Raw genomic sequence first — 26,209 nt, 5'->3', positions numbered from 1 at the left:
AGAAGAAATTTCAGAAGTTAAGCGATTAAAAGTCATGAACCAAAACATAAAAAATATGAATTATTAAAACAAAGATTGGAAAGTATCGGTTAACGTTTTACTTTACAACTTTTTAAATAATTCAATGATATTATCAATTATAATTGTACAACGACACCTAATTAAACTGTGGTAATTTAAATATTTTAATAAAAATTTTATTGCTTGGTGTGTCTATATAATTACATTATTACGTCACAAAATAAAGTATATTGATATAAGAATTATAATATGTTGGAACAATAATTATTATTACAATTGAACAATCTGTCGTTGGTTTGGAATTATAATTTATACCATCTGTTTAATTGATATCAAAAATAAAATTTAAAAAATAAAGTTTCTTTTCGATCAAAATAAAAATATTTTGATAAATTTTTCTTTTCTTTTTTATTAATTGCCATAAAATTTTTAGTAAATAAAGTTAATGAACTAATCACGAGTTTATTTATAATTTTTAAGTCTATAAAATTAAGAGTTATTAAATTTAATCGTAAAACTTTTTAAAAAATTAGTAAAATATTTAACATAAAAAATTCAATTATCCATAAAAAAATTTTTTAGATAAAATATTGAACATTCTTTTAAATAAAAAAATTTTCCTTGTAAAATTAAAAATTTTCAATCTTAAATAATAACTTAATAAAATTCTGTCAGTCTAGTAAAAAAAACCAGCGATAATTTTGAATTTTTATTAAATAAAAAATCTAGTCTGGATCTTATCAAAAATAAAATTCAAAAAATAAATTTTCTTTTTTTTTAATCATAAAATTTTTAATAAATAAAGTTAATGAACTAATCTCAAGTTTATTTATAATTTTTAAGCATATAAAATTAAGAGTTATTAAATTTAATCGTAAAACTTTTTAAAAAATTTGTAAAATATTTGACATAAAAAATTATCCATAAAAAAAAATTTTAGATAAAATATTAAACATTTTTTAAGGTAAAAAAATTTTTCCTCGTGTAAAATCAAAAGTTTTTAATCTTAAATAATAACTTAATAAAATTATGTCAGTCTAGTAAAAGCAACCACTGGTAATTTCGAATTTTTATTAAATAAAAATCTAGTCTGGATTTTATCAAAAATAAAATTTAATAAATAAAGTTTTTTTTTTATCAAAATAAAAATATTTTGATAAATTTTCTTTATTTCTAATCGTCATAAAATTTTTAATAAATAAAGTTAATGAACTAATCACAAGTTTATTTCTAATAAACTAGACAAAATCAGTAAAATATTTGGCATAAAAAATCATTAAAAATTAAATTGTCCATAAAAAAATTTTTTAGACATAATATTAAACATTTTTTAAGGTAAAAAAATTTTTCCTTGTGAAAAATCAAAAGTTTTCAATCTTAAATAATAACTTAATAAAATCCTGTCAGTCTAGTAAAATAAACCACCGGTAATTTCAAATTTTTATTAAATAAAAATCTAGTCTGGATCCTTAACCAGCATCATCCTGGCATATAACAATAATGACCTCTTCCTTTCAGAGAGACTGTTGTTATTATTGTTTTTCTCCTGGCTATAGGATATAATATATTTGTGAAAAGTTTAATTATTCATCCATTAGCGTTTTGTGGGTCGCGCTTACCTCCCGAGGAATCGATAACGTCGAGGATAACAATGTATTCAAGCAGTACCACCAGCACTTTGTAGTCGTGGCTGGTTCTGGTTTTAGATTGAATCAACCACCAAATCACCGAATCTCAGTCTTGTCGCTATCTCTATCTCTCTATTTCTCTATCCTTATCCTTATATCTCTTGCTCTGTGATGTACATACATATGTACTATATCCACAATTCACACGACTAAATACAATCTCGTAGTGGGTATTTAGAGATAAGAGCTGTGCAGAGCAGGGAATATTCGCGAGAGAATATCCTTGCTCGTCTCTGGTTTGATTCTGTTTCTAGTTCTGGTGGGATATGGGATTACGTGTACCTGCCGTCTGTTGTTGTACACATTATTTAAATTACACTATTGACTGACAATTAAGTCACTGTACGTCTGCTGATCTAAAGGTGCCGATTAACATTACAATACATCTTACAGACACATACGTACAGACTAGACATACATGTATGCTCACACGTCAACATTAACATTGATGGATTAATGTCTGCTGATAAGTCAATAGTATACATCTTAATCGATTTAATCATTTAATACATTAGGGCTTTGCGTTACTAATTAGTTATTGGATCCATATATTTATTGATATACATATATTTATTAAATGTCACTGTTTTTATCGAATAAAAAAAAATTTAATGAAAAAAAAATTAAAATTGATATCTACAATTGACCGAATTTCGTCATGTCTTTAAAAGTGACTCATATCAAAAGGTAGTTAACGACTTTTATTACCTGTCTAACAGATTATCACTCGTGAATATTTTTACTATTTTAGAGAGAGTTAAGTTATTTTTACTGTGATAAATAAAAATAAAAATATCTTTAAGTATTTTTTTTAAATATTTTATAAAGTTTAAAGTTGATAATAATTAGACGAAGGAAAAATTAATTATCTATGTATTTTTATTTATTTAGTTTAAATAACTTTGTTTTTAATATTTTAAACTTATCTTGGAATTTTTTTTATTTTACTCGTCATTTTATTATTGTCAAAATTTTTTATGGCTTTAAAATTTTGCGGGGTTTTTTTATTTTTATCTTTGCTCGAAAGTAATTATTTATTTTTTAATCTGTAAAAAATCAGTTTTTTGTAATTGTAATTTTTATTAATTATCAAAAAATTGACTGAAAGTACTGATGATAATTTTTACAAGTGTAAGTTTTGATAAATTTTCAAAAATTTTTTTTAAAGTTGTAAAATTTAAACCCTGACTTTTTATAAAGATTTTTTTTAAACAAATTTTTCACCTCAAATTTTATCTAAAACATAGAAAATATTCTTAAAAAATTTTTAATTAAAATATACTTAAAAAAATATCAATATCTGCTTTAATTAAGACAGTTAAACTTATAAATTTATTTAAATAAAAAAAGTTAAATTCTTTATTATTAAAGTACAAATAATTATAACAATACCGAAAAAAACAATTTAAAAAATTTTTCAGTTGTTAAAAAATATTTTTTTAAAAATATATTTTTTAATTAAATATTTTTTCAAAATATTCAATTCATTATAGTGAACCAATAAAAGAAAATAACTATTTGTTAACGACCGAAAAAATTAATGAAAATTTTAGAGAATCTAGAGAAACACATGCACAGAAAAAAAAATTAACTTGATTCAAGAGAAAAATTCTTGAACCAAGAATATAATTTTGAAGAGGGTAATTGTCTTGAATCAAGTAAAATTTCCTTAAATCAAAAAAAAATTTCTTTACTCTTTTTTCTACTCAAATCAAGAATATTAAGTTCTTCAAAATTATATACTTGATTCAAGAAAATTTCTTTTTTATGTGTGCTTATGCGCATGATTTTATTACTGAGCTCGCAATAACAGTTAATAATGATTTACAAATTCAAAATAGTGAAGCAATAAAAGAAGATAATAATTAAGACAGTTAAACTTATAAATTTATTTAAATAAAAAAAGTTAAATTCTTAATTATTAAAGTACAAGTAAATTTTAACAATACCGGAAAAAAACCCTTAAAGAAATTTATGAGTTGCTTAAAAATATTTTTTTTGCAATTTATTCGTAAAAATTTTTTACAAAATACCAAATTTTATAAAAAAGTACCAGCCCTCTATCTCCGTATTTAAAAAAATGATTCCCAATTAAAACTTAATAAATCCCGAACCTTATCATCTTCCTCATCCCATAAAATCCTACGTTCTATTTATACACTCCTCATAACTAAATACCCAAAAATCGGAACTGAAAGCACCTTCGATGTTTGTTGTTTTTTTTTTCCAAAACCCGAGTTAAGTGCCGAGTGTAGATTGAAGATGTAAATGATGAAAGAAAGACTCAGTTGCCCGTCTAAATACCATCCAAATTACTCTTTAGCTTAACGAGGTTCTCCTTGACTAGCTCTCACCGGAAGTTCAGAAGCTCGTTATACATTATATATTATATATTACTCAACCCACACCCGAGTTGATAATTAGTCAGCTCGGACGCTGAGCTCGACTACTTATATTAGCGCAGCCCGCGAATAAAATCCTCCCAGCAAAGTATTAAAAAATAAATAAAGAAACATACTAATTTACACGTGTAATTACACAATTGAGCCATCGGAATTGAATTTAGTAACATTACAAATAAGAGATAAGGCGTTATCAAATAAGTGACATTAAAATTTGACAGCTTTAAATTTTTCACTCAACAATTGAGTCTTAGATCTCTTATTTAATATTTCATGCTGAATTTTTTTTTTTTTTTTTTTTTTTCCCAACTTTTTTGTATAATTTTTTTTCTTACCGTGCATTGAGTATCATCACAAACACACATGGCACACATGTATGTATTTCCTTCTCTTACAGTACAGGGGAGCTAGCTCTACTCGACTCTTGCTCGCAAGAGGGAAGAAAAAGAGTGGGTAGAAAAGACGTCGGAGAGTGCCGCGCGCACGCCGGTTCCTGATCGCGGATTGGCCGCGTTACTACTGACGTAAGCCGTGTTATCGACCAATAGGAGGGAGCTTTCGTTAGATACGTTGCGCCTCGAGCGTGTGTGTTATGTCCGTCGCGAGTGACAAACGCGGAGAAGAGTATGTAGCGAGTCGCGGCGACTGGTACACAACGGGCCGGTTCCACGCTCAACTTCTTCTTTTAATCGCACAACACGCGCTCTTAGTTTCTTATATTTATTATTACTTACCAGTACTTATACTTAAATTTATATTACTATAAATATAAATTTTAATTTAAATTTAAAAGTCTTTTTTTATTTTTTATTTTCATTAACAAGTTTTTATTTTAATTTAAACTACGCAAATTTGTTGTTAATATTTAAAAAAACAAATTTTATTTAATAAAATCACTGTTCTGTACGTAAAATCAATTAGTGACGGATGAATTATTGAGGACTTATACTACTTGCACCGGTAATATAGACTAGACAGTAGACACATGTGGCAATTTTTAAAACGAGTATTTTATTTTAGTTTAAATAAACCCACGTGTTAGTGAAATTTAAACCCATAAAAGTGTTTTGTGAGTTTTAAAAAAAATATTTATTTGATTATTTAATTATTTATTTATTAAAAAAAAAATTAAGCAACAAAGTGTTGTGAATTTAATTTAATTGAGTATCTAGTCATTCAATAAATTAAATATTTATATTGTTTCGCGCCGACGGATCTCGGCGGGAAATTTGAATTTGAAAATTCGATGATTGTGAGTAGTGACTTGGCATCTTGGACTAAATAACAATTATGATTAAAAACTATATACTAACTTAACAAGTGCCTCTTTATAGTTTTACTGTTAGTAATAAATAATAGTTGTTATTATTATTGATATTATTAGTTATTATTAGTCTTTTAAGATTAATTTATCGACAATAAGTACCAATGCGCCAATTCTAACGGTGAGTTTATTATCAGGATTACTTTTTAAGGGTTGGAGGGAACTTTTGTAAACACGGCAATTTAGTTGTATGTCCGATGAAACTTTCCGACGTTTATAAAATAATGAATTAATAGTTTATAGTTTTATAAAACTAAAAATACACGGCCATTATTTTTCTTCGGTATAACCAAAGTAAATTATATCTATACTCAAACAAACTATACTCCATATTCAAATATTTATCCAATCATTTTATTTTCTTTATACAAATATGGTTTGTTTTTTTTTTGAGCTTCGAAATTATATTGTGATCGAAACTTTTGTTTATTTAACTCTTGATTATAAATATTCATTATTTAAATGCACAAGCTAATTAATATAAATTAATCTACTGCTATTAAATATTCAATTAATATTTTTTTAAAAATATTATGCACACAAATTTTTGAAGTTTTTTTTTGTAAAATTAAAAAATAAACAAGTTAAATTTAGTAAAGTTAATTTAGTAGAATTTCTGATTTTTTTAAGTATTTTAAACTCAAATTATCTTGTTTATTTTTTATTTGTAAATATTAACTCGTCATAAATTGTCTGCAATGTTTACACTCAGAACATATACTAGAATAAGTAGAACAATAATTTTCCCAAATATTATGATTAATTTTTTTAATTTAATAATTACGCATCTTTTACAAATTTAATAACTTACATTTTTTTTTTTTATTATTAAAAATCAAAATTCATCTTTTAATTAATTTATATAATTTTAAATTGACAATTTAATTTTTTAAAAATATTTTTTCAATAATTTAATGCATTAAATTTTTTTAAATAAATTTATGCACTTAAAAATATTTTTTTATTTTTTTAAAACAAAATTTTAATAATTTTTCATTTTTATTATTTGTAAATTTAAATAAAGTCATACATAATTAATTTTTTCACAATAATTTATTAATAAAATAATAAAAAAATTTTTTTTTTCAATCATAAAAATTTTCTCAATCTCACATAAATTTTTTAAAATAAATTTATACACTAAAAAATATTTTTTGAAAACAAAATTTTAATAATTTTTCATTTTTATTATTTATAAAATTAAATAAAGTCATACATAATTAATTTTTTCACAATAATTTATTAATAAAATAAAAAAATTTTTTTTCAATCACAAATTTTTTAAAATAAATTTATACACTTAAAAATATTTTTTTAAAACAAAATTTTAATAATTTTTCATTTTTATTATTTATAAAATTAAATAAAGTCATACATAATTAATTTTTTAATAGAAATAAAAAAAAAAATTTTTCAATCTCACACAATTAATTTACGCAAAAACAATTAAAAAAATATATATAAAAAATATAACAGTGGTCGGTGACCCACCTATCATATTTGTTCTTGTATAATAGACCGAATTCGATCGCAACTATCCTCGAGTAGAGTTTTCCCTTTCCCTTAGATATTTCCGTGCATTGTATCCATTGAACCGCAACTCTCGACAACTCTCAATAAAAAAACTAATAAAAAAGTATTATTTTCCATGACGAAAAAAAAAAAAATATAATAAAAATAAACAATCAAATAAACGAAATATTATTTTGACATTACATCACACTGAGTGACGAAAAGAAAATATTTATTATTATTATATTTATCAGTAGATAATTACTTATTATCTCACAACTTATAGCTTGTTGCTGAACGCTTGTATTTATTTTAAATTCCTATAATTATTTTCTTAGACTTTAATATCAATTATTATTATGATTAATATATTAAAATCTTCAGTAACAAGAAAACAGATTACTCAGCGCTCTTGAGTTTACATAAAAGAAACCAAAAAAGTATTTAATTTATAATTCGACAATTATCAAGTACGACCTTCGAAAGAATTCGGTAATTTGAGGCCGCCGGCACGCTAAGATCGATTGAACGTGTGTTGTGCGGATGCCGAGTAGAGCTAAACTTTCAGGTGGATAGAGTATGGGTTGTTGGTTGCTTCTAATGCTACTGTTATGTATAAAGTCAAGTAAAGCTCTATCTCTATTTCTATAGGTATACAAAGCTGTCCTCTATATTCTTCGATATTTGGGTCGCACTTTTAGGTCCATCCGCTATCAATTCTTTTTTATTATTTGCATGTTTACTTTAAAACTCCTCTAATTATTTTGATATTTACTTTTTTAAATACTTTATTTTATTTATATTTAATGTTGTTTGGAGAAAAATTTAAGAAAAAATCATATCAAAGAAAGGGAGAGAAACTTCAATGGGAATTTAATGATAAACCGAAAAAAATTTAGATAACCCGGCCCGGGAGACGAACTCGAAGCGTTCTGCTTTATGTATTATTTTTTTTTTCAAAGAAACTTTAATTTAAAATTTTTTTTTAATTTTGACTTGATGGGTTTAAAATATACAAATTTTTATGAATTAAATGGAATTTTTAAATTTATTAATAATTTGAAGAAATTAATTTTATTTTTTTGGTATTAGACATTTAGAATAAATTTTAGATTGAAATTTTTTGTTAAATTTTAAACCAATGAATTATAAAAAATATATTGTGAATATTCAGGATTAATATAAACTATCAACTTTGCAGTCAATATGTAACTGCCGTGGCTTGTGAACTATAAATAAATAAAATTTTGCTTCATTAAATAATGACTTTTGTTAAATTGCACTGTACTTTTTTAACTATTGACGTTTTTGAAAAAATAAGCTCGTCCCCATGTTATATTCATCAAGAGCTTTCATTTGAGTACCTACATGCATTTTGATATATTTTTCATATATACATATTAGGAGCTGTATTTGGGCATTTCCTAATATATTTTGGTGTGTCACGATTTATTTGATATTCGCAGAATTTTTTAACAGGAGCTTCGTTTGGCCAAATTTTGAAATTTTCAAATTCCAGAAAAAATGCTTAAACAAAACTCCTGTTAAAAAATTATGTGAATATCAAATAAATCCTAACACATCAAAATATCTCAGGAAATGCCCAAACCTAACTCTTGCTAAAAGCGGAACTCAAAATTCCAATTTTAAAAGGTTGCTTTTAGAGATTAAATTTTGACGCACCCTAATACATACATATATATATATAATATATATAAATATATGAAAAATTGATGTGAGTACTCAAATGAAAGATCTCGATGAGTGTAACATCGGGATGAGCTTATATCTTTAAAAATGTCAATAGTTTACAAGATACAAGTTAATTTCTTAATTATGTTAAATTGCACTGTAATTTCTCAACTATTGACGTTTTTAAAAATATAAGCTCATCCTGATGTTACACTCATCAAGAGCTTTCATTTGAGTACCCACATGGATTTTGATATATTTTTCATATATACATATATATATATATATATATATATATATATATATATATATATATATATATATATATATATATAAATATATGAAAAATTGATGTGGGTATTCAAATGAAAGGTCTCGATGAGTGTAATGTCAGAGTGAGCTTATATCTTTAAAAATGTCAATAGTTCACAAGATGCAAGGTCATTTCTTAATTATTGATATTTTTAAAGATGTAAGCTCATCCTGATGTTACACTCATCAAGAGCTTTCATTTGAGTACCCACATGCATTTTGATATATTTTTCATATATAGGTATATATAAATATATAAAATATATGAAAAATTGATGTGGGTATTCAAATGAAAGGTCTTGATGAGTGTAACATCGGGATGAGCTTATATCTTTAAAAATGTCAATAGTTTAAGAGATACGAGGTCGTTTCTTAATTATGTTAAATTGCACTGTACTTTTTTAACTATTGACGTTTTTAAAAATATAAGCTCATCCCGATATTATACTCATCAAGAGCTTTCATTTAAGTACTCATGTCATTTTTTCATATATTTATATATATATTATATATATGTATATATGAAAAATATATCAAAATGCATGTGGGTATTCAAATGAAAGGTCTTGATGAGTGTAACATCGGGATGAGCTTATATTTTTAAAAATGTCAATAGTTCACAAGATACAAAGCCATTTCTTAATTATGTATCTAGAGATAGAGCATTTTCGAATGCAGCCTAAATACTTATCATCATAAATTGACTATTGGTAAGAATAATATGAAACCTTGAAAAGGAACAACTCCAGGTCAAGACTTTTCCAACGATATCAAATAACTATAAAAACCTATTTTCATATAAATACACTCGCCACAAAATTTTGCTTATTCTCTTAATAATATAGATTAATTATTAGAATTTATTTTAATAAATTATTAGACTTTTTCAGCTTGCATTAATTTTCAAATAAAATCTCAATTCTTTTATTTATTTATTCTAAATAAATAAATTTTCAGTTTAATATTTATTTAAAAAATACTTAAGTAAAAAGAAAGAAATTTAAGAGCTCCAAAAAATCAAGTATAATTAAAAGAAAAAAAAATAATTTTTGGAGAGGTGTTTTAAAGACAGGCACTCGAATGATCATGCAATCTTTCGTGAATTAAATTAAAAACGTTTAAGTTGAAAGTGGACATGCGAACAAACTAACAGTGGTCAGTTTTGTCGGATCGATTTCTCGGGTATATGCTTCTATTAAAAGTTTGATATGATAGGATACGATATGGGTTCTTAAAGTAATAAGCGTCTATATTTGTGTATGGAAATAGAATGGCAAGTGTAAAAACAAAATAAATAAACTTATTTAAAAAAACAATACCACGGAGTTTTGAGAAACAAATACAATTTGTCCTGTCTTCTGTTGAGTTATAGAACTTTATAAAAACAGAGAAGGGAAAATGATGTGAATTTGTGCAAAAAAGGAGTAATTATTAGAAAAAAATTTTCGAGTTATTATTTTTTGTAATTTAATTAGAAAAAAAAAAACCCAAAAAAATAGCCGTAACTCATCGATATAATTAATCGATTGAGACTCAATAAAATTTGTGATATATAAAAGAGATAGGATCGTCGAATGACCGATATAATGCTGAGAAAAGTAAGTCAACTAAAAAATAAAGTATATGTTTTAAAAAACGGCGGAGCACGTATATATGATATATATCTATGTATTGGAAATATAAAATAAAATGAAATAAAAAAAAGGTATTTATGGAGAACAGAAGCAGAGGGTACAAACGTGACGGGGAAACGTCGATAAGACTTGCACGTCGGTGAGCGAGAAAGAGACCGCGAAAATAATATGAATGTATGAGGTATGAAGAGTATGAGTGTAAGTATAAGTGTTTTGTGTAAGTGAGCGAGGGAGAAAGAGGGAAAGTACACTACACACTACATACACTGTTAAGTCGGATGTGTACTGAGCAATACGAGTAAGAAAGAAAGAGAGTCCAGCCACCCATGTCTGAATTAAAAGTCGATACGGTTGGTTTTTATGTTCCTGCTGTATACTGGTGTTATGTGTGCTTTTTTATTATTCTCCTCTTCTTCTCTTAGTTTTATTTATTTATTATTATTATTGTTATTTTTTACTTTGATTTACTGGCTTTATGTTGTCATCAATGTACACTAAACTATATGCGATATTCATGTCTCGCGACTTTATTAGTCATATTGTCTATCTATCTCTAATAAATAATCTGTTAATGTCATAGTTAATCTACAATCACTTTTTATATTTTTCTCAGTACCGGATTTAGTGTTTAAAAGTTCAATTATGCCTCAAATCTTATCCAATAATTTTTTTTTTAATATTTTAGTTTTTTATTAAAAATTTATGGTTTTTGGGTTTATAGAAAATTAATGAGGGTTTAATATAATTTTAGGTGAAGTTAAATTTTTTTTTTTGGAGCAAAAAATTTTTATTTGGTTAAAAAAATTTTTTTTTATCAAAAACAATTTTTTCTGTCCTATTAAATAAAATTGATTTATTTATTTGGACATTGTACAGCAGTAATAACTACTTTTTGCAATTTTTTCATCTTTGCATCTTATTAGACAGGATTTTTTGTATATTATTTTTCTTAATATCGAATTTAATTTTTAAAAGTTCAATTATGTCAATTTAATTAAAAATTTAGGGAGCTTTTTTAGGAATTTTTTGGTTTTATAGAAAATTAACGAGGGAGTTTAATATAATTTTAGGTGAAGTTAAATTTTTTTTTGGAGCAAGAAATTTTTATTTAAGAAAAATATTTTCTTTTGTAAAATTTTTTTTTATTCTAAAGAATAAGATAGATTTATTTGGACATTGTACAACAATGAGAACTACTTTTTACAATTTTTTCATCTTTGCTTCTTATTAGATAAGATTTTTTGTATTATTTTTCTTAATACCGGATTTAGTTTTTAAAAGTTCAATTATGTCTTAAATCTTATCCAATATTTTTTTTTAAATATTTTAATTTTTTATTAATAATTCATGGAGTTTTTTTTAGGAATTTTTGGGTTTTATAGAAAATTAATGAGGGAGCTTAATATAATTTTAGGTAAAGTTAAATTTTTTTTAGAACAAAAAATTTTTATTTGCTTAAGCAAAATATTTTTTTTGTCAAAAAAAATTTTTTCTGTCTTAATAAATAAAATTGATTTATTTATTTGGACATTGTACAGTAATGAGAACGACTTTTTTAAATTTTTTCACCTTTGCATCTTATTAAATAAAGGCTTTGATTGCTAGCCTAGTAAATTTTTCTTTGGATTACTTTAAATTAAAATATAGATGTTTTTATAAAATTTTGAATTTTTAATATTTTTTTAAATATAAAATGATCAAAAATAAAAAAAAAAAACTTTAATTAACTCAGCCATAATTTTTTAATTTAATCCAATAAATTTTTTATTAAAATTAAATCTAAAACTAAAAAAATAAGCATTAATTTTTTTTTATTAATTGAAATTAAAAAAAATTTAATTCTACACTTTTATAAATTTTTTAAATTAAAAATAATAATAAATTTGATTATAATTTTAAAACTTTTGTATATTTTTAAACTTTGATAATTTCTTCATATATTATGTTTTCTTAAAAATAAAAAAATTGATAATTAATGTTTAATATTAAATACTTGAGAAAGTTAAAATAAATATGATAGAAAAAAATTTTAAATTAAAGATTATTTAATTTAAAGAATTTCTTAAAAATTTTAGTTGTAAATTATTGGCTATCACGTTTACGATAAAATTGTTAATCTCAAGTAAATAATTAAATACACTAATGATTTTTTAATTGCGTTTGAAGAACGCATTAGACGTGTAATATACGAGATGTAAGATTAAACAGTAACGACTGATAATTAGACGGTTATTGTAACGCGATAAATAAGTGTATTAATTAAATCGACGTATAATAAAAGACCGGTGATATGATGTACGTCGATGATATTATATGTTGAGTGTATAGAGGGTAGAGCAAAGAGTAGCTAGAGTCCAAATGGAGAAAAATATATACTTGTATAAAATATAAAAGTATAGAGGGAAAATGAATGTGAAAGAAAGGGAAATATTGAGAAAGAAAGTAGAGGGAGAAAAATAAAGTTTAAGATGTCGGAGAAGGATTATCGTTACTATACATTACACACAATACAGTAAGAGTAACACGCTTGTCTGGTGTTAATATCAGACTAACTTGTTATTAAATGTATGCCTGATAATTTATTATTTATTAATTGCGACTTTACAAGCGGAATTTTACATCTATTTACTCTGACGGTCATTGCGATTTTTAAGTAGCTTTTATTTTAATAATTAAAAAGTAAATTTTATTAATTAGTTTTTAATTTATTTTTTATTTAATTTCATTTGAAATATTGTTTTTTGTTGCAGTGTTTTCAACATTCCAGCCAGAGAATTGAGCGTAATACAGATTTGCCAAAAATTACTACAATGGGTCGGAAGAAGATACAAATTTCGCGGATCACAGACGAACGGAATCGTCAAGTAATTATTTATAAATTAATTTTTATTAAATTATTTGTTTAAATTAAAAATATTTACAAAAATTAAATTATTAATTTTATACAAAAAAAATCTAACATTTAAAATTTTTCACATTTTTTTTTTAATAATTAAAATCGTTTTTTAATTAACAATTAATTATACTCTTTCACTTATAATTATTTATGAATAAATTTTTATTTAATTATTTGTTTAAATTAAAAATATTTACAAATATTAAATTATAAATTTTATACAAAAAAAAAATCCAACACTTAAAATTTTTCACAATTTTTTTTAATAATTAAAACTATTGCATAATTAATTTTTTTTTTAAATTTACAATTAATTGTACTCTTTTACTTCTAATTATTTATAAATAAATTTTTATTCAATTATTTGCTTAAATTTAAAATATTTACAAAAAATTAAATTATTAATTTTATACAAAAAAAAATCTAACACTTAAAATTTTTCACATTTTTTTTTTAATAATTAAAATTGTTTTTTAATTAACAATTAATTATACTCTTTCACTTATAATTATTTATAAATAAATTTTTATTTAATTATTTGTTTAAATTAAAAATATTTACAAATATTAAATTATAAATTTTATACAAAAAAAAAATCCAACACTTAAAATTTTTCACAATTTTTTTTAATAATTAAAACTATTGCATAATTAATTTTTTTTTTAAATTTACAATTAATTGTACTCTTTTACTTCTAATTATTTATAAATAAATTTTTATTTAATTATTTTTTAAATTAAAAATATTTACAAAATTTAATTATAAATTTTATACAAAAAAATCTAACACTTAAAATTTTTCACATTTTTTTTAATAATTATAATTGTTTTAATTAACAATTAATTATACTCTTTCACTTATAATTCTTTATAAATAAATTTTTATTCAATTATTTGCTTAGATTTAAAATATTTACAAAAATTAAATTATCAATTTTATACAAAAAAATCTAAAACTTAAAATTTTTCACATTTTTTTAATAATTAAAACTATTGCATAATTAATTTTTTTTTTAATTTACAATTAATTGTACTATTTTACTTCTAATTATTTATAAATAAATTTTATTTAATTATTTTTTAAATTAAAAATATTTACAAAAATTTAATTATAAATTTTATACAAAAAAAAATCTAACTTAAAATTTTTCACATTTTTTTTTTAATAATTAAAATTGTTTTTTAATTAACAATTAATTATACTCTTTCACTTATAATTCTTTATAAATAAATTTTTATTCAATTATTTGTTTAAATTAAAAATATTTACAAATATTAAATTATAAATTTTACACAAAAAAAAAATCCAACACTTAAAATTTTTCACAATTTTTTTTAATAATTAAAACTATTGCATAATTAATTTTTTTTTTTAATTTACAATTAATTGTACTATTTTACTTCTAATTATTTATAAATAAATTTTTATTCAATTATTTTTTTAAATTTAAAATATTTACAAAAAATTAAATTATTAATTTTATACAAAAAAAATCTAACACTTAAAATTTTTCACATTTTTTTAAAAATAATTAATACTATTGCATAATAATTAAATTTTTTTTTAAATTTACAATTAATTGTACTCTTTCACTTCTAATTATTTATAAATAAATTTTTATTTAATTATTTTTTTAAATTAAAAATATTTACAAAAATTTAATTATAAATTTTATACAAAAAAATTTAATACTTAAAATTTTTCACATTTTTTTTAATAATTAAAACTATTGCATAGTAATTAAATTTTTTTTTTTAATTTACAATTAATTGTACTAATTATTTATAAATTAATTTTTATTTAATTATTTGTTTAAATTAAAAATATTTACAAATATTAAATTATAAATTTTATACAAAAAAAAAATCCAACACTTAAAATTTTTCACATTTTTTTTTAATAATTAAAACTATTGCATAATTAAAATTTTTTTTAAATTTACAATTAATTATACTCTTTCATTTCTAATAACTTTTCTTCCATAATTATTATTTATTTAATTTAACAAAATAAAAATTCAAGAAAAATAATCTAATAGAGATAAAATTTTCGGATTTTACGTTGGAAATTTTTTTTTCACTGAGTCATGCCGGATTACATTTTTTAGTACCAAAAAAACACTTTCATTAAATACTATTAAATTTATTAATTATAGCTATTATAGTCTATTTTTAATTACTATTTCACAGTGACAAGGTTTTTGACTCTTAATACTCAACTCGTTTGTCTAACTTCGGGCAATTAGGGTTAAGCGTTAGCTATTAAATTAAAAATTAATTTCTAACAATTAAGTGTCAATGTAAAGAAGAAATTGATCAATTGATTGAATATTTAAGGTGACATTCAACAAACGGAAATTCGGAGTTATGAAGAAGGCTTATGAATTATCGGTGCTGTGTGATTGTGAGATTGCGCTGATAATATTCAGTTCCAGCAACAAACTTTACCAGTATGCCAGCACGGATATGGACAAAGTACTCCTCAAGTACACCGAGTACAACGAACCCCACGAATCACTGACCAACAAAAACATTATCGAGGTAACTTGGATTTTACTAAATCAAAAAATTAAATTAAATAAAAAAATTAAATAATTATTAAAAAAAAAAAATCATTAGTATCATGTAATAATATAATAAGCCTACCGATAATTTACTCCGTTGTTAAATAAAGTAAAATAAAATAAAATAGATTTACCGAAAAAAATAAAACAGTACAGTAGCTGGGGATAACTTATTAGTTAATTGCACATTAAATAAAAGTTGAGTGCCCTCGGGCAGTGTGGTCATGTGAACCTGTCTGCTAACACTTGCAGGCCCTCAACAAGAAGGAGCATAAAGGCGCAATGTCACCGGAGAGTCCCGAGCCAGATGCTAGTGAGTACAATCTCACTCCACGTACCGAGGCCAAGTACACTAAAATTGACGAGGAGTTCCAGATGATGATGCAGAGGAATCAGCACAATGGCACGAGGGTAAGTAACACTTCACTCTTTTCAATTATTTTTTTTTTTTTATAATTATAATTACACTGATGATTATGATTATAACTAACTTCAATATTTAATTCAATTATTTTAGACAATTGGACAATCGAATTACACATTGCCCGTGTCTGTACCAGTTAATTCTTACGGAGAATCTCTCCTGGGATCTAGTCCTCAGATGGCACACACCAGCATCTCTCCACGACCTTCTTCATCTGAAACTGATTCAGGTAAATTTACTTCTATGCTACTATCTTATTTTTTAGTCAATTATTTCATTTTTTTTTTTTAACTAGTTACCAATTTTTTTTATAACACTAGTCAGCAAATATCTCAATATTTTTTGGTTTTATACCTTAGAAATTTATAAATTTTTCGCTTTTTATTGGTATTGTTAAATTAGAACTTAAAATAAATTTTTCAATTTTTTTTATTGGTATAACTTACATGTTTAAATAAAATTTTCTGTCAATTTAAACTTTTTTTTCTGTATGAAAAATTGAAAAAAAATCCAAGGTATAGTTTCAATTATTATTAAAAAAATTTAATTAATAGTTTTTAAAAATTTTTATTTTTATTAAAATTTTTTGTTAAAAAAAAAATTCTATAAATTTTTAGATATTAATTTCAGAATCATATTTTATCAATAAAAAATAATAAATTTTATTTTTATTGTAAAATGAATATTAAATAATCACAAATTTTTTTTATTATTTCCATGTTTAAATAAAATTTTCTGTCAATTTAAAGTGTAAATTTTTTTTTCTGTAGGGCAAATTGAAAAAAAATCCAAGATATATAGTTTCTTATATATTTAAATATTTTTTGGTTTTATACCTCAGAATATAAATTTTTCGCTTTTTATTGGTATTATTGAATTTTTTGAAAATTCAAATAAACAATCACAAATTTTTTTTATAACTTACATATTTAAATAAAATTTTCTGTCAATTTAAACTTTTTTTTCTGTATGAAAAATTGAAAAAAATATCCAAGATATAATTTTAGTTATTATTAAAAAAATTTAATTAATAGTTTTTAAAAATTTTTATTTTTATAAAAATTTTTGTTAAAAAAAATTCTATAAATTTTTAGATTTTAATTTCAGTATCATATTTTATCAATAAAAAATTTAATTTTTTTAATTAAATTATATTAAAAAATTGACAAACTAAAAAAAAAATCAAATAAATAAAAAAATGAATTGACTTTATAAAAATGTAATTAAGTACAAAAAGATTATAATATAATAATTAATAATTAATAGCATAATATAATAATTAATAATACTGTAAGACACTTGTACTATGATAAACTGACATTTTTTTTTTTTTTTTTTTTTTTTTTTTTTTCCCAATTAAGATAATGGAAACAATAATGAATGTTTTATTCCAGTTTATCCACCTGGTGGAATGCTGGAGATGAGTAATGGATATCCACCATCGGCATCACCACTTGGCGGTTCGCCGAGTCCAGGTCCGTCGCCAGCGCTGGGAGTTGGCGGTGCGAATAAGGGTGGTAATCCGTCCCGACACTCGCCACAACCACCACCGCCTCATCATCCTCATAGGGCTAATCTGAGAGTTGTCATACCCACGCCGCTCACACAACCGCTCTCTGAGGATAATAATTACGATGTAAGTCACGATGTCATTTTATTGTATTATTTTTATTTTATTATATACTTATTATTTAAGTGACGTATATAAACGCTTTAATTGGATGTAAATTCAAAGGTGTTGTAGATAATAGTTGCATATGCATTCATATGTATAAACTTGTAAGCAGCTCTGGGAAAGGGGATGGAAAGCTAGTGTAGAGTAGACTTAAAATAAAATATTCAATCCAAGACTGGATTTTATTTTATTTGTTTTTAAATAATAAAAACTACTTATAATTATTATAATAAAGTTATTGTACATTCACGCAGGGAGGCCACACACAGAATGCACTCAACACACCGGTCGTAGCGCTACAAACCCCGTCTGTCGCAGCTGGATACTCGAGTTTTGGATCAACAGATTATTCATCGGACCTCGGGAGTCTCACGTGGTCTCACCAGAGGTACGTTGATGACTTATCAATGTATTCGGCAGCCACCATGTCCAACATCAGGTAAATTATTTTATTCTTATTACGCTTTGTGTTAATAGTTAGAATTTTAATTAATAATTCATTAGTACTTTACACTCTATTATGCTATTACGTTCGTTTTAATAATTAATAACCTTTGATAATTTTTTATTCATTATCAATTTATGATTTTTATGATAAGTATTGAGGCTGCATTCGAAAATAATATATATTTAGATACATAATTAAAAAATGATCTTGTATCTTGAGAACTATTGACATTTTTAAATATATAAACTCATCCTGATGTTATACTCATTAAGACCTTTCATTTGAGTACCCACATCAATTTTTCATATATTTATATATATATATATATATATGAAAAATATATCAAAATGCATGTGGGTACTCAAATGAAAACTCTTGATGTGTGTAACATTAAGATGAGCTTAGATCTTTAAAAATATCAATAGTTAAGAAAGTACAGTACAATTTAACTTAATTAAGAAACGACCTTGTATCTTGAGAACTGTTGACATTTTTAAAGATATAAGCTCATCCTGATATTACATTCATCGAGACCTTTCATTTGAGTACCCACATCAATTTTTCATATATTTATATATATTATATATATGTAATATGTATATATGAAAAATATATCAAAAATGGACGTGGGTACTCAAATGAAAGCTCTTAATGAATGTAACATCAGGATGAGCTTAGATCTTAAAAAATATCATTAATTAAGAAACGACCTTGTATCTTGTGAACGATTGATATTTTTAAAGATATAAGCTCATCCCGATGTTACACTCATCGAGACCTTTCATTTGAGTACCCACATCAATTTTTCATATATTTATATATATTATATATATAATATATGTATATATGAAAAATATATCAAAAATGCATGTGAGTACTCAAATGAAAGCTCTTAATGAGTGTAATATTGGGATGAGCTTATATCTTTAAAAAGGTCAATAATTAAGAAAGTACAGTGCAATTTAATATAATTAATAAATGACCGTGTATCTTGAGAACTGTTGACATTTTTAATTATATAAGCTCATCTTGATGTTATACTCATTAAGACCTTTCATTTGAGTACCCACATCAATTTTTCATATATTTATATATATTATATATATGTATATATGAAAAATATATGAAAATACATGTGGATACTCAAATGAAAGCTCTTAATGAGTGTGACATCAAGATGAGCTTATATCTTTAAAAACATTAATAGTTTAAAAAATACAGTGCAATTTAACAAAAGTCATTATTTAATAAAGTGAAATTGTATTCATTTATAGTTCTCAAGTCACAGCAGTTACATAGTGACTAGTATCATTATAATTTTCTTATAAAAATAAAAAAACAGATAGTTGAAATTTATAAAATTTTTTTTTATACTTCAAATACAAATTTCAGATTATAGAGAAGATTTTTTTACAAATAAATTTAATGAAAATTTTTGGTAAAAATACATAATTTTAAATCCGGATTTGAGAAAAAAAAAATTCATAAGATTAATTTTTATATTTTATATTTTTATAAAAAAATTAAATGCTAAATTTTTTTTAAAAATTCGAATATTTATACAAATAAAATTTTTATATCAAACAAAAATATCCGATAATTTCTCAGTATAAAAAAAAAATTTTTTTATGATGTAAAAATTCAATAATCAACTTCACCAATTGTATCAAATTCATTTCTATTAATTCATATAGATATAATTGTGACAATTTTTTCGTAGCTACCTCATTGGTGTTTATTATTATTATTAATTGAGTAATTAATATTTTATTTAGTTCAATTTATTGGACCTGTAACGTCAACTAACTGTAATTTGTTTTGTAATTCTCGTCTGATAATTATTGATATTAAACCCCGAATTTAATTAAACTATTTTCAAATCAAGTTCAATATAATTAATCAAACTAAAATTAAATACAACTCTTTAGTCCTAATAATAATAATTAAAAATTTAAACAAAAAAAAATTTTTTTTCAGCAGCCTTCCTCACCTAGCCGTATCTAGTAGCACGCCACCGCCATCGACGTCACCGTTGCCGGTGAAAATAAAAAGCGAGCCAATAAGTCCGCCACGAGACCCTCACGGAAATAGCGGCGGCGGGCCGGGTATAACAAACTTACACCACACAAATCTGAGTATTGGGCCGCCATCAAACAGCGGTGGACCTTCTCATCATGTTTCACACGGACAGCAGACCCTGAATCTCGTTTCAAATCGACCGACCAGCAATCCTCCGCCCTCTCATTCTGGTAGTATAACACCCACAAATTTACCCTCTCCGGGTGGTAATGTTGACATGAGGACAAGTCATTCAACGAGTGGTGGTGGCGGTAACCCCGACTATGAAAACGGGCCGCTGATGAAACGCGCCAGGATCACTGAGGGATGGGCTACCTAATGTCGGGCCAATTTGCGACCCTGCTGGTCTTATCCCGCATCGTCGTACAACGGCCAATAATAAACCTAAATAAAAATGATAAGAAAAAAAATGATTAATTATTACTTTTAAATTCAATGATTAATTAAATACTAAAAGTAAAAAATTAAAACAAATAATATACATACATAAAAAAATAAAATAAAATAAAAAAACACACATTGTGTGTAGCTGGTGCCAGAATTGCGTTTGCTTGCAAACATAATTATAATTATAATTATTTTTTAGCCTCTAAGTCAACAGACAAACAATGTAATGTCAAACAACGTCGTAATTTTATTTTAAAAAAATAAAAATTCTGAATTACGACTCATGTTTAATTGTACGGGCTTTAAAATATTTAAAAATTTTTCTTGGGGTTAATTGCAATATCCCTGAGTGGATTAATTAATTAATTAATTAATTAATTAATTAATCTGTTGATTAAATAAAATTATATAAATAATAATAATAGTTATAATATTAACTGCGACAATTGTAAACGCGGAGACAGGGAAGAAAGTTATGAAATTATTTCATGGATTATGATTGATGATTAATTGATAACTGCGGTGCCATAATAATGTTGAAACTTTACATATATATAAATATATATATATATCATTAAAAGTATAAATATATTATGTTATATTATATTATATATACACATGTATGTATATGTGATATATATTTTCATGTGTATAATAAGAAGTGTTGTTTGTATATATTTCGAGAAAGATTCGTAATGGTTTGTTGGTATGGCACTTTCACGTAAAAAAATAATAAAAAAAAAAATATAAGATGTATCCCGATTTTAAACAAAATTGTAATTGTAATGATATAACGATAATGATAATTATAATTATAATTATAATAATAACATGTTTAAGATTAATTATTAATTATTGACGCTCGATACATCTCACTCACGCGACTAAAAATATATTAGGCATATTATTATAAATAATAGTAATAATAATAGTTTTGATGGTAATTATATATATATATATATATATTTAACTACTTTTATTGAATGTCTACTGGTGTTTTTTAGAATCGTCATACGATGAACCATTTGAGAATATTTAAAAATTTGAGAAAATTATATTTATAAAATTGAGTCTGGGAGAAAGTGTAATTGACAATTTTAAAAAATGTTATTTGTTACATTTTTTTTTTTAGAGTAGTATAGTAGTCTCAGCAGCATAATCCGTTGATAACTTTACCTCAGTCGATTGTGTGGCTAAATAATATTTTTACTCTACTTTAATTAATTTTTATTTTTATCATTAATATATTATTGTTATTATTACTAATAATTAATAATTAATATTATTCTTTTTTGCCAAATTATATTATGATAAATAAATTAATTTTTTTTTTATTTAGTTTTTTTTGATTATTCGTAAATTATTATTCGGGTCAACTTCCACGAGTTATTGATCTAGTCAATTATCAACGATTTAAATTAAGAGTCAAATTTATTTTATTCGATGTACCTAGATCGTTAAAACACCAACTAAATTAATATTTTTATTTGTAAAAAATTTTATACGAAAGTATATTATATATATCGCGTTTCAGATTTTTGTCGGAAATGTGCAAAAATGCCAAAAAAAAATTTTATACGCCCTTACACGGAAAGTACAAGATAACACTGGATATAATCCCAGATTATACTCAGTGATATCTGTGGTGAAAAAAATTTTAGGTAGTGTTCAAAATAATATTTGACTATCCTAATATTTGAAATACATAATAGATATGATAATGGCGTTAGAAAAAAAAAAATGGTGGAGATATCACTGGGTATAATCCAAGATTATACGGAGTATAATTCAAATTATACTGGATACTATCTCGAATTACATCCAGTGTAATTTTACGCGGTATAATCAGAGATATATTACTGGGTGGAATGGAAGATTACAATGAGTATAATCCAGATATCACTCAGTATAATCTAAGATGATATCCAGTGTCATCTTGTTCTTTTCGTGCCCTTATAAGGGCGTATAAAATGTTTTTTTGGCATTTTTGCGTATAATAAAAATTCAATTATTTTTTTTTGTCCAAAAAAAATTTTTAGTTTGAAGAAAAAATTTTTTTAGCATTTTTGCACGATATGCAAAAAAAAATTTTTATTCAAACTAAAAATTTTTTTTGGACAAAAAAAAATAGAATTTTTATTAGCATCTGTAACGCGATATATATATATATATATATATATATATATATATATATATATACATATATATATATATATATATATATATATATATATATATATATATATATATATATATATATATAATTTGCTAATAAATTATAATTATTTAGACTAGTTCATTGATATTAAATTTCAATTGGATGCATTATAATTATTATTATTATTTATTTAAAAAATTTTGAGCGAGTTTAATTGACGGTCTATGACTGCTGATTTTTTTTGGTAAAATCGGCTGCTGTACGAGACTTTTACGTGATCTGTGAAGGTTCGAAATTAGTATAAATATATATTATATAAATATTAAACTATAAAAAAAAAAACAGAATTTTTAAACATAGTTAAGTAATGTAAAACACATTTATTCAGTGTTAATTAGTAAATACTTATCAGACTAAAGTAAAGCAGATAAATTAAATTTAATAACATATATTGTAAGTCTATGTACAAATATTCATTTTCCACGAGTATTTTGCACATTTGATATAAAAAATACAAATTAACAATTTTAAAAATTTTTCAACAAGCGCGTGATCGATATTTGTTAATTAAATCAGAGCTTGAAATTATATTTAAAAAAAAATCCGTGATACTGCCGATATTTTGTTGCATATAAATTTATAAATTTATTGTAAAATATATCAAGACCGCGCTTATTTAATTGACACGTTAAAAAACTCAATGATATTTTATTATTATTATTAATACTTAATTTATATTAATGAAATGTTATTTAAATGTACTCGTAATGGACTACACAGGTATCGGAATTAATAGTGCCTGGCACCATTTGTGGCCCTCCTCTATAATACTTTAAACTATTAAATAAAATAACATTATAATAATTTTTAAAAGAAATAATTGTGAGAATAAAATTAATAAATATATAAATTGAAGAAGATAAAGAAAGGACCAGGGTTTAAATCCCGAAAAAAAAAAATTAATTTTATTCTTGTAATTATTAAATTATAAATTTTTTTTTTTTGAATTTTGTAATCGACAGTATCGATTTAAATGTTATTATATTATTACAATTAATAATAATAATAATTATAATATACATATATAAACACATAAATAGTCAGATTGTATATCTTGACTTAAGATGATCACAAAGTGCAATCTTTTAGGCAACACTTTTTTATTGATCTAAACAAATGGATAAATAAAATATAATTGTTATTTTTAATAAAAAGAAGAAATGTTTGATATATTTATGTCTTCTCTAGTTATTTAAATATCTGATAATCGATTAATAATAAAAAGAAATTAAATATTAAAGAACAAGTGAAGAATATTAATAATTGAAGAATAGTTTATTAATAATAAATTAAATGTGGGAAGAAATTGGTGAATATTTTTCCATTGTAAGAATGCTTGTAATTTTTTTAGTAAATCTTGTATACAAATTAGAATGAGGATTATCGTTTTATTTATAAATTCTAGAATTTTTTCCATTGTGCCGTTTGTACTGTACCTGCTACTGTTGGTGAGAATCATTAAATATTTATAAAAAAAAAAAAACTAAATTTATAAGATTATTTTTTTAATGAAAAAAAAAATTGGAATAAATTGTTTAAGTTTTAATTTTAAATTAATATTTAGTATTTATTGTAATAAACGATTTTCCTCAGTAAAAAAAATTTATAAAATTAATTTTTAATTAAAAAAAAATAAACAAACAATTTCCTAAATGCTGTGACTAAAATGGACCATCTTTGACAGCTTTATACTATTGAGAAGATATAGATTTAAAAAGTATATAATTATTAAATCCATTGCATATATGTAGTCCACTTGAGTAAATTAATTAATTAATTAATTAATAATAATAATAAAGAATTTAAATAAAACGAATTAATAAATTTGCAGGCTTTAGATAAATAAATTGACGGTAAAAATAATTGCACAGCACGGTTAATTACAGTAAACAGGAGTTTAGTATTTTAAGAGGTAATAATAATTGTAATAATAATAATAATAATAATAATAATAATAATAATAATAATGGTAATTATACAAACGATGTAGCCACAACTGTTGTCACCGCAGAAGTTATTAAGTTTAAAGTTAAAATACTGGACATATCTATGACGCCAAGTAGTAACACACATCACGTAATGCAAATGGATTAATAAATAATAATAATACTAATTATTAATTAATAAAGAAACAATCTACAAAGTATATTTAATGATAATATGGTGCATTTAAAAAAGCCACACTCTTGTCATTACAAAAAATCGTGGAGGTTAATTGGATTATTTATCAATTTAAAGAAGATATTTAACAAGTCCTTAATTGTAAAGAAGAAAATTTATATTTAAAATAAAGAAGTTTTAATAATTATTAAATTTAATTATTAAACACGTGTAAGGAATAGTGTGTTGTAATATTAAAGCCATTTATTTGTATAGAGATTTAAATTGTCGTTGAAGAATATATTATGGAGGAATTTATGAGGATTAGAAAAAATATGAGCTTTCAGTCATTATTTTAAATATTCGGATTTTTTAGTTTTTTTAAGGAGTTCAATTTGGATTATTATATATTGTCGTGAGGAAAAATTATCATGATTATTAGAAAGTAATTTATAGTGCCATTATAACAGAGAATACGTATTTAATCGTAATGTTATAGATTAGAAGATAATTATGCTTTAAATAGCTGACGTCTGATTGTTTTTTTTTTAAATAATTATTGTGGGTGTTAAAATTTTAAAAGTAAAAAATTGTATTGGGTAAAGAAGAAATAATTGATGATTTTTTTTTTACATGGAAGAAATTTTTAAAAAATATTTGATGATTTTTTTTTTTATTAAGAAGAAATTTTTAAAAATATTTGATGAATTTTTTTTTATGAAGAAGAAATCTAAAAAATTTTTTTTATACAGCAGAAGTCTTAAAAAAATATTTAATGATGTTTTTTTATAAAAAAGAAATCTAAAAAATTTCTTTTATAAAGAAGAAATATTT

General features: G+C 23.2%; 1 protein-coding gene across 8 annotated transcripts in view; it reads left to right on the top strand.

Moving 5' to 3' along the window:
* Positions 1-21,804, top strand: part of LOC123260220 (myocyte-specific enhancer factor 2) — a 64,856-nt gene extending 43,052 nt beyond the window's left edge. For 4 of the 8 annotated variants that reach the window (XM_044721249.1, XM_044721250.1, XM_044721252.1 and 1 more), the window contains 7 exons: positions 13,336-13,449; positions 15,818-16,021; positions 16,297-16,455; positions 16,562-16,697; positions 17,863-18,104; positions 18,398-18,582; positions 20,569-21,804. In XM_044721249.1, coding sequence (XP_044577184.1) covers positions 13,396-13,449; positions 15,818-16,021; positions 16,297-16,455; positions 16,562-16,697; positions 17,863-18,104; positions 18,398-18,582; positions 20,569-20,989 — 1,401 coding nt within the window. In that variant the 5' untranslated portion in view covers positions 13,336-13,395 and the 3' untranslated portion in view covers positions 20,990-21,804. Of the gene's footprint in view, positions 1-5,369; positions 5,557-13,335; positions 13,450-15,817; positions 16,022-16,296; positions 16,456-16,561; positions 16,698-17,862; positions 18,105-18,397; positions 18,583-20,568 lie in introns of those variants that run through there. The other 4 variants (XM_044721248.1, XM_044721246.1, XM_044721245.1 and 1 more) reach the window with 4 other exon arrangements.
* Positions 21,805-26,209: the final 4,405 nt, after the last annotated feature.

This window comes from Cotesia glomerata, linkage group LG2 (genome assembly GCF_020080835.1).
Source record: "Cotesia glomerata isolate CgM1 linkage group LG2, MPM_Cglom_v2.3, whole genome shotgun sequence".
Classification (NCBI taxonomy): Eukaryota; Metazoa; Arthropoda; class Insecta; order Hymenoptera; family Braconidae; genus Cotesia; species Cotesia glomerata.
The sequence above is the reverse complement of the archived record's forward strand: the minus strand, read 5'-3'. Positions and strand labels throughout refer to the sequence as shown.